General features: G+C 40.7%; 1 protein-coding gene across 1 annotated transcript in view; it reads left to right on the forward strand.

The window, feature by feature from the left end:
* LOC102259858 (thrombospondin type-1 domain-containing protein 7B) overlaps positions 1–11,183 on the forward strand; it is a 525,758-nt gene that overhangs the window by 253,671 nt on the left and 260,904 nt on the right. Inside the window, exon 6 of the mRNA XM_005858420.2 lies at positions 7,882–8,079. Within this exon, the coding sequence (XP_005858482.2) occupies positions 7,882–8,079 (198 nt within the window). The remainder of the gene's footprint in view (positions 1–7,881; positions 8,080–11,183) is intronic.

Genomic DNA, 11,183 nt, shown 5'->3' on the forward strand with positions numbered 1-11,183 from the left:
CTAGATCTAATTGTATTATAAAATCTATAAGTACATTTTGTGTGGAAATTTTTTCCAAAGCCTTGTAATAAAACCAACATAGTATCTTAAAAAGGATGGCATCTTAATATATCTTTAATGGTCAATTTTTTCAGTGTTATTGAGATTTAATTGACATATAACATTGTGTAATTTTAAGGTATACAACATAATGGTTTAATGTGCATATGTATTGCCAAATGATTACCACAATAAGGTTGGTTAACACATACATCATTTCACATTGTTACCTTGTGTGTGTGTGTGTGTGTGTGTGTGTGTGTGTGTGTATGTGAGTGTCTGTGGTAAGAACTTTTAAGATCTACTCTCCCTCTGTCCTCCCTCATATTCATTGCAGTATTATTCATAATAGTCAAGACATAGAAACAACATAAATGTCTGTTGACAGACGAATGATTAAATAAAATATAACGTAAATCTATATACACACATATAAATACATATATACACATTCACCCACAAAGGGATCTTATTTAGCCATAAAAAGAAGGTAATCCTGCCATTTGTGATAACATGGATGAGTGTTGAGAGCATTATGCACAGTAAAATGTCAGATAGAGAAAGACAAATACTGTTTGATCACACTCATATATGGAGTCTTTTAGAAAACACACCTGAGTTCATAGAAACTGAGAGTAGAATAATAGCTGGGGGTGGGGAAATAGGAGATGTTGGTCAAAGGACACAAACTTCCAGTTATAAAATGACTACATTCTGAGGATCTAATGCTTAGCATTGTGGCTACAGGTAACAATAAATACTATATTGTGTATTTAAAAGTCGCTGAGAGTAGATCTTAAAATTCTCAACAAAAAAAAATTTGAAGAGAATTTCCTTTTTAGACAGTAAGTAAAATAGAAAGAAATGTCTTTCCTCATAGTTCCAGGAAGAGTCCTGGAGCTGACTCCCATTAGCTAATCTGTGTCAGGTGCTCTTTCCTGACCCTGTCGCTCTGATTAGAGGCCAGGTCCACCAAAGGGCCAGCTCCATCCAAGCCTCACAGACTGAAAGTAGGAGGGAAGCAACCCCCTCCAGGGAACATGAGGTGCTGATGCTACAGCAGGAAGGTAGAGGCAATGCTATGGTCAGGTGTAATAAATGTTTTTATGCCCTTTGTTTTGGGCCATAGAGTCTCTACAGAAATTCAGACAATTTTTGTGTGTGTTTTTCCCCTAATTCTATGCTGTAATTTTTGTCACTTCAGTCTAAATTTTCACAAAAAAACTTTGAAAAACTGCTCTTTTAACTTTTATTTCAGTCTTCCTTTCCTACGTAACTCAGAACTGGCCCATGGAACTCAGTTGGGACACTCACAACATTCTGACCCCTCCCTCCATCTGCCAAAGTGTTTCCTCATTGGCCCCTATAACCCTAACATAGATGTCAACTCCTGCCAATCTACGCTGGCCCATTATTCATTAGACATCACCTACTGTGGGTTGACTTTTGTCCTTCAAAGTGCTATGTCCAGTGTGAACCCCTGGTACCTGTGGATGTGACCGTATCTGGAAATAAGGTTTTGCAGATGTAGTCAAGTTAAAATGAGGTCATATGTGATTAGGGTAGTTTCTAATCCAAGGACAGATGTCCTTACACAAAGAGGGGAATTGGACAGACAGAAATGCACGGAGGAGAAGGCCATGTGTAGAGATAGGCACAGAAGACTAAGGAGAAGGCCATGTGTAGAAACAGACACAGAAGACTATGGAGAAGGCCATGTGTAGACAGAGACAGACATTGCAGTGATACCTCCACAAGCCAAGGGATGCAGTGAGTGCTGAAAACCGTCAAAGGGTAGGAGAGGCACGGGGACCGTCCTTCCCTGGGGCATTCAGAGGGAGCGGGGCCCTCCTGACAGCTTGGTTTTGGATTTCCAGCTGCCAGAACTATGAGAGAGTAAGTTTCTATTGCTTTACATCACCCAGTTTGTGGTAATTTGTTTTGGAAGCCCTAGGAAATGAATTAACTGCCCACATTAGCATTAGCGTTTAGGCTCAGCAAGAACACAACACTTCATAAAATGCCAAACAAAAGTGTAGAAAAGTAAAGCCATTTCTCTGAAACCCCAGAGTGATTTCATGATGGCCACGCCAGCAATAAGGACCTGGATTTCTGACTCTTCAGTTGAGAGTTCCTCAAACACTAGGCTTCCTTCAGGATGTCCTCCATGAGCCTAAATAAGTTTGAATCAAGCAAAGGCTTATCCCTAGGTCAGCAGAGAAGTCCTCTGCCCGTGTGTACCACATTGGCCAGTGGGAACAATTAGCCTTGAGAGCTGATCATTGAGCTGAGGTGGGGGATGAGGGTGGGGTCTGGGATGCCTCTTTGCACTAGTGCATTCCCTCTGGAGGGAGAGGGAAAATAGGTTGCAGTGTGTGAGAAAAGGAGGGTGTGCTAAGGACAGTGTTAGAGCACCAAGTAACAGGCATGTGTGCTTTGTGCCCTAAATAACACGTTTTTCAAAGAGAGGGTAGAGAGAGCAGAACTTCTCACCTGAGTGTCACCACAGCCTCCTGTGGAGTTTAGCGGCAGGCTGGGATGGATAAGCATTAGACTGTTTTATAGGGCCCATACTGAGGCTAAATGACTTGCTTTAGGCACTACGGAATTGCAGACAGGAGAGAGTGTAAGTACAATGATTATCATTCAGGTCTGGGAGTTTGTTATTTTATAAATGCTTCCCCAGAGCAGAGAGATTTTTGATTTTTAAGGTCTTTCTAAAACCTGCCAGGGCCACCTGCCTGTAATCCCTCTTGGGACAAATAAAGAATGGAGTTTGTCCTCTAGGGAAGTGATTTTGTGCCTTCCGGGAGTCCAAGCATGTTATGATAGCAGAAAGCAATCTTCTTGTCATTCCTACTGACTGTGAGCATGAGGTCTGAGATGCGCTCAATCTTGGACTGTCTCGTGGTGATACCGTGGGCTCTGCCAGCCACTGACTGGCACAAACTAGATGTGGTTTAGCATTCCATGGAGGCTGGAGGGCACAGGCTAATGCATTAAGCATTGCTGACCTTTGCATGTGATCTGGATTGTTCTCATTTGAATTCTCTACCCTAAAGAAATGCACTAGCAGAAATCTCAATTGTGCATACTTTCCTAGGTTCTATATCTGTATGTATATTCATATCCATATCCATATCTTTATCTGCATCTATCTGTGTCTATGTCTATGTCTATGTCTATATCTATATCTAATCTATATCTATATCTGATGGAGGATTTGAGGGGAAAACAAGACAACAGGAAAATGAATGTGGAAAGCTAGAGATAATGACTCTTTTCTCCTCACTGATCTTTTCCTCAGCCACTGTATTATAACTTTAGTATGTTCCTTTTGTTCACGTTTTTGTTTAATAGTAGAAAAAGATAAGAAAGCATGAAATTTTTTATTATCTAATAGTTACTATAGAAATGATCTTCATATGGCTGTCATTCTCAGGCAGACATCATTCAGTCAGGATAAGGTTTGTGCCCATCAGCCATTCCGAGTACATCAGAAGGCAGCTGTTGTACACGGCCTTCGCACCTTCCGTCTGGTCTGTGACAGGCGGACAAGGACAACAGTGCTCAGCAGGCTGGTACTTGTCAAGTGAAGCCAGAACACCTTCCAGAGGGATTTGAATCGGCTCAGGTTTTATCATTCGTGGCTTTATTTTTGAGGCATTCCCAGAGTTATAATTAGAGATACGTGAAAGAGAAATAGCCTGAAACATTGCTGATGGATGAACTCTACCTACATGTGCAGCACATTTTTAAAATTATTTTTGATACATAGCATATATTTTTGTTCCTTTTAGACATATTTTGGAAAGGCTACCTTGCTCACAGGAGTTGTTCTGAAGAGGAAATGATGGGGCCCCTGGATATGGTGTCACAGTGGATAATTGCTTATGTGGTAGAACATCAGGAATTCCATCCTTACCCCTATCTCACTGCCCCCCAAGCACAGCATATAAAATCCTAAAAGTCTCCATAGGAAATGGCATTTTGAAACTGAGAGGCCATGACTATCTTTGAAAAGACACTCTTTTATATTCTGAAACAAATGAATTTAGATAACACATTAAAGTAGGGAAATACATGGTTTATATCTCACATAATAATAATAATGGGGATCATTTCCATTTTCTATTATTGTCTGCTAGATAAATCCACCTTTAATGGGAAGCATCTGAGATCATTTTGCTTTGTCACAGGTACTATGTAGAGTAAGAGACAGCTTTCTCTTCTCTGTGTCTGGTGTGTTGGAGCTGGTGCAAGGTCTTGCCTGCTTTTCATTCTAAGAATTGGGTTCTCGTGCTCACAACCACCTATCAATGCCTCCTCTTCTTTTCTGTATTCACAACAGGGTGTACATTATAATGATGCTATAAACTGCTCCCCCTGCAGGGATGGTGGTTTGATTACTAGGACTGGATTTAAAGATTTAATCTGCTCACCTTCTTTCACTCAGAATTGTCAACATATGCAAGACTGACAGGGATAAGGACATGTGGGGAGTTTAAGGTGGAAAAAACACTATCTTTTTTGCTCCTCCTGTTGGACCTTGCTCCCAGCTTGTCACCATGGAGTTAGTGTGGAGTCACAGCTTCGGCCATGGGTAGCTTCGTTGAAGCTTACGTGCAGACCTTTGGGGTCACTAGCACATGAAGAAATACAGTCCTTAAACCTGGAAAAGCCCACCTAAGCCTCCTTTCACTTGTTCATAGCTTCAGTTAAAAAATATTGACCCTTCTGCTATTTGTTGTTCTTCTCTTTTCTCTCCCCAATCCACATTCACTTTTTCTAATGATCTCTAGCAGAATATACACTAAACTAGTGGGCCAGACACTATATCCTTGGGTTGATAGAAAAATTAAAACCCTCCAAGTATTAGCCTCACTAAAGGTGAACTGAATCTGTGGTCAGGAAGTGATTATTGTAACTCCTTGCTATCCGGTGGCTAAAATTCCACTTTCTAAACTGTACGCCTTTAGTTTGAGGAGATGATCCATGTACCTTTCAGATCCACTGGGTGAGGCGGGGCTGGGGACCCTCTTACACAAGAGCTGACTTGCATCCTTTCTTGTGAGGAGGTAACGACTCAGAAAGACCTCTGCTGAATTTCACACGTATCCATTTCAGGAGTAATGAGCCTTTGGAGAAGCAATAAAGCATCTTCCAGCCTTAGTTTTTAAATATGTAAAATGAGCATAGTAAGTGATGAAATAGTTTTGATGATTTATTAATTCGGGGTAATATAAGTAAAGTGGCTGTCACAGTCTTGGTGTAGGGTAGATCTTAATTAATGCCTGCGCCTTCCTCCTGTTGGACTGCATTCGCTGTGAAGATGAGATTTATGTTTTCTGTTCCTCCTGTGGCTTCCCACAGTCCATTAGAGTGATCTACATACAGAAGTTAATGTTTACGGGATGATGCTACCTGATTAATATGGAATTTAGTAAATGAAGGTAAGCGGTTGGCTGGCCCCAACCCCCATGGACTTGGCAGTTGTGTATCTTTCAGAGCAGAAGTGCCGGGGGAAGCCTGATGTCTATTGCAGGCATGCACACTGATGTGTGATTAAAGTTAAGTGCTAACCAGAGAATCCAAGGTTTTTGTTTTATGCTGAGCTTGTGCTATGATCTGATCCTAGTTAGAGTCAGGACAAGGGCAGCACAAATCAGCGACTGAAAGAATTCATTGACTGAGGAGCTGTGATCTATAGATTTATGGTGGGAAGGATGCACCTTGATTGATAGAGGAAAACTGCACATGCCCCACCACGGCAGTGAGGTGTAGGAATAGGACACCCAGAGGCCCTCTGAAAAGACTGCTCAATTTCTGAGCTGGTTGTCAAACGTTGTAAATCATGGAGACCCATGCCGTGTCCTACTCAAAGACGTAAATTAACAAACATAGATGTCAGTAAGTGGAATATAGGCATCACCTGTAGGAACAGAGGTCATCCAAAGTGTGTGGCAGTGAGAGCTCAGAGGTCAGTGTAGTTTGCTGCTTACGTGTAGTTTAGAGCCCTGTATGTTTCAGGCATCTCTACTCGAGGTGGCCCAGGAAGGGAGCTGAGCCCTTCCTTGGGTTTTATTTTGACTGATTAATAACATAGACTGGGACTTATGATCTATAGAGTCTAAGAGTCTCTTTTAAAGGGAGGTCATGGGTTAACCCTAGACCAAGAAAACCCAAATCCAGCAGTTAGGACTCTATAATACTTGCCCAGCCCTGCAATATTCTAAGGAAGCTTGGCTCCCTCTTGTGGCCTAAAACCATGTGTCCGTTTGTTCTAGCCTCCTTGCAGTGCTAAGGGTAGCCAGTCTTTTGCCACCTGCACCTTGAGCTTTGTAACCTTTTCGTCTGCTTACTATTGGCGGAATGAGAGGCATGGCCCTGTAAAAACGATGGGAGAGACATACCTGTCTTTGTTACCCCTCGTGCTTCCTAACATGTCCTCTTGTTGAAAGGGAGATGTAGCATCTAACTCACTTTCTGGAAACTCAATGTTTTCATGCTATATTTCTATCAAAGACTCATTTTTTTTTACTTACCTCAAGGCATAAATGAATACTAATTTTTAGATGTCACCATGCAACAAGATTGGTTTAATTTAAAAACTAGAGGCCCGATGCACGAAATTTGTGCAAGGGGCTTGGCCCTTGCAGCCCCTGCTTCGTTCGGAAGGTTGTTTGGCTGTCTGGTCTAATTAGCATATTACGCTTTTATTATTATAGATGAATTAAAATAATTGAAGCAGTTGATTTAATTTGGTTTTTAGAGGATGGAACACAAAATAGGAGATCCTTGGAAGGTGGGTGCAGCCCTCAGAAGTGAGGCATCAGGAGGACCACAGATATGAAATGCTGAGTAAAGGGATTTACTAGCTCTCAGTCACTTTTCTTTAGCTCACTGTGTTTTTAAAATTTATCTATTAGTTTCTATCATTTAAAAATGGAGCGATTTCATATAAAAGCAAAATACAATTTGGATTTCTGGATTCTTAGACAAAAATCAGAAGATTTGATAAAAGAGAGTCCATATTCCCTCATGGCCACAGTCAATGGAAGCTGAAGATTAGCCAACTATTTCAGAGCAAGGCACATCCTCCATAGCACCACAGACCCCACCACTCCCTATAGTCTTACACTTTACCCATTTTCCTCAATTTGTACCTGCTTGACTCCTATGAGATTGAGTTTGTGACTCTGTAGGCTTGAAGCATGTAAGGTTCATTTATATCCTAATTGTGGTGGAACTTGTGCCCTAGTTTCACAGTACTTTCTTTTTTTAACTGAATAATAGCCCAGGGACCCATGTTTAGCCAGAATAAGTTGTGCAGGTCCAATGAGGTACAGTCTTCACAGGGCAGGTTGACCTGAAAGTCTCAGGGAATGAAGCTATGAATGCTCAGGCATCTACCAAAGGAATATACCAAAGTGTAGTTATATTTTGACTTAATACAGAGTACCAATACTGTCAAAAAAGACAGCAGAAAGAAAATATAGATTTACCTGTGTTTAGGCTATTTCTGTAAGTGTTCATTCATTTTTACTTATTTATTGATACCGTTGGACACATGCTACTTGTGATTTTTTTTGATTATGTCCGAACTCTCCAACTTCTAGGTTGTAACCTTTAGAATACAGATTTCCAGCTCTACTTCTTTTCCATTTACTTCTTTTATCTTCATATCATTCCCATTTCCCGTAAGAGAAAACACATCACAGTGATTCATGTTTTAGAGCTGCAGGTATTCAAATGAAAGCTTCATTTCTTCACTAGCTGCTGCTTGTTTCTTTCGTTGGTTAGGGCTGGAACCCTGTAAACGTCTTGTTTTCCTCTTTTTAGGATTTAGAATGAGACAGCGCCATGTCCTCATGGAATCCACGGGGCCTGCAGGACACTGCCCGCATTTGGTCGAATCGGTTCCCTGCGAGGACCCGATGTGTTACCGATGGCTGGTATCTGAAGGCATCTGTATCCCAGATCATGGGAAATGTGGCCCGGGACATCGCATCCTGAAGGCTGTCTGCCAGAATGACCGAGGTATGTTGCACACAAACACAAGTATGTTCGAAGTGATATCTGCCCAGTGGAACAGCAGCAGTCTCTACCAGGTCACTTTCCTGAGGGGGAGAAACAGTCTATTCTAATCTTGAATATGTTTAGTTCAAGGGCCACATACTCCCTGACAAAAGAACACTATTTGATTCAAACAGTCTATTCTAATCTTGAATATGTTTAATTCAAGGGCCACATGCTGCAGTGTAAGCTGCCTTGACTTCATATGGGGCCACATACTCCCTGACAAAAGAACACTATTTGATTCTGCCTAAATGCAATACAGTGAACCTGGAAATTTCGCTGAAGCTTTTAATTTATCAAGACATAGAACACAGACATTGCCTGGGTAGTCTTCAATTTATCAGCACAGAACAACTTTTATTTGCTGCTTTGGATGTTCATATGTAACATGCTTTTATATAGCTTTTATATATTAGTAACAAATACTACATTGTAAAGATTTCAGGGCTACCACTCCTGAAAAAAATACTGAGCATCTTTTTATTCATATAGCATTAGATTGGAATCAGTTCTAGATGTAATACTAACATTTCTAAAGAACCAGTTATAAATGAAAGTTGTTGAGATTTACAAAACTAGTAACAATAGTGTATTTTCTCTATTGCCAGCCTTCTAGTACAATGGTTATTTGAAGTGAAATGTGATTTAGAAAATATGTAACTAACATAAAAATGAGAAAAGTGACACTTAAAACCTTTATCCAACAGTTAAAAAATTCGGTTTCTTGGAAGAATATTGAGTCTGTCTATTAATCAGCTCTACCATGAGAAGCGCATTTGTAATGCTCTCGGTGTGTGGAGTGAAATGTTTTGACTTATGAGATGAAGTAATACATAGAAGGGAAGTCAGAGTGGATTCCGAATGGATATTAACATCTACACGAACTTGACATTCAACAGTGCATTTCCTTGTTTCCTTGTGTGCTTCCCACCCCTTCTCCTCACTCTCTCATTGTTCTCTCTTTCCCTCTTCCTCCCTCCTTCCCAGCACTCCCTTCCTCCCCTTTTCTCATCCACATTTCCTTCCTCCTTTTTTATTTACTCCTTCTCTTTCTCAGTCTTTTTTTTAAATTATTGCTGTAATTAGACAAATATACATCTTATTAGGTGATGTAATTGGTAACCCCTGAAACCAGGTGGCTGTTTAATTAAATAGAGAGCAACAACAGATTGTATTAGCTCAGTCCTTTTTGACTAAATAGTTAAAACAAATAGTGGCTTCGAATTTTAACAAATAATTTTTGAATTGAGGTAACATATGTGCAGTTTATTAAGAGAGGCAAATGAGGTCACTTTTGTATTGCTTTCATTCGAATTCAAGAAGAGTAGTATAGAGATCGAGAACCTAAGCTTAAAACTGAGGCTCTAGTGTCTGACAGGTTGGAATTTCAAATCTGCTGCTCAGCTGCTAGATGCTTTCAGGAAAATTATTTAACTGTGGAAACATCCTTTCATTCTGCTGGAAAGTGGTGATAACAAGACCTGCCACTCATGCTCAGAATGTGAGGGTTCAATAAGTGTTGTAAAAGTGAATAGTGAGGTGCCGGGCACATAACCGTTCGAAAAGAAACTATAAGCCTATTTTATTTATAGTGTACATTTATTAGTGTTCTCTGAGCTGGGAGAATAAAGCAAAAAACATTCCTTTAGAAATAAAAATAATAATGAGGATTAGAATAACCATACTTCTTCCTCCCAACCTCTAGCTGTGGAAACAAGAGAATCATTTCTTAGGTTGAGACACAATATCAAATGACTGTGAGGCTTTGTCATTTCATAGCCCGCATTGCAGACCTGTGATGGTTTATAATGTCTGTAAGGCTTTGGACTTCTTCACATTTTGTGCTGTGCCTTGCACAGTATTGCAGAGTGTGACATTCAGATTTAAAATTAGAGATATATATTTGGTCTTCGTCCCTGTTTCTGGCACAGAGCTCTTAAAATCCAAGGAATTTCCTGAGTGATAAGAGCAATGGAAACATCTTTTGTTATTAAATTTGGTCTCTGGTCTTCTGTTCCTGAAATTGCTTTCATAACGGTGAAATGGTGTCTTATAATTCATACCAGGCCCCTTCCCAACACCACGGGTCTTATGTTGAGACTTATGGAAACCATCTAAGAACAGAGCTGGGCCAGAGGAGCTACCACAAAGAAAGGCTAGAACTTTCCTTTCCGCCCCCTGATTTTCAGGGGAGGAGCGGGGCTGGAGGTTAAATCCATCACCAATGGCCAGTGACTTCACTCATCATATCTATGCATTAAAGCCTCCATAAAAACCCAAAAGAATGAGGTTTGGTGAACACATGGAGATTTGGGGAGGGTGGCAAATGGAAGCTCCACACACTTTCCCAAACCTTGCCCTGTGCATCTCTTCCATCTGACTGCTTCTGAGTTATATCCTTTCATAATAAACTAGTGACCTAGAAAGTAAAACAGGTTTCCTGAGTTCTGTGAGCTGCTCCAGCAAATTAATGGAACCCAAGGACAGGATCTTGGGATGTATAGCCAGCTGTTCAGAACCACGGGTGTCTGAGGTGGAGGGCGGAGTTATGGGGCTGCAGAATATGATGCTGTCTTCCGGCAGGTAGTGTCAGAATTGAGTTGAATGATAGGACGATCAGCTGGTACAAATCAGAGGCAATGACTTTACCATTCTACAGCAGTTCTAGCGTTTTATTGCTTTTTCCTAGGAAAAGACTAATTTTCAGCGTTGATCTCACTCAGTTTCTTTGGGACGAAGTAGGAGTTACTGCTGGTTCATATCAGTTGCATGAATTCTTTGTGTTTTTTAAATACCTGAATGTTTCCATCATTTTGGGGCAACAGCCATGGTCATGGTTATGAGAACATGCTCGCCTCCTGATGGCTGAAGCAGTCTTCCATCCACTGAGAAACTGAACATGTGGTTTGGTTGCAGTTTCCACAGTGTAGCTGCTATGAGATTTGGGATGATTGATGATAGAAGTTCTACAGAGAAGTATTTTTGTTCGACTTCTCACACATTATTATAGTCTTTCCATAGCTGCAAGATTTGACAGACACTCATATAAATTCTTGGAATAAAAA

Source organism: Myotis brandtii, unplaced genomic scaffold (assembly GCF_000412655.1).
Source record: "Myotis brandtii unplaced genomic scaffold, ASM41265v1 scaffold1174, whole genome shotgun sequence".
Taxonomy (NCBI): Eukaryota; Metazoa; Chordata; class Mammalia; order Chiroptera; family Vespertilionidae; genus Myotis; species Myotis brandtii.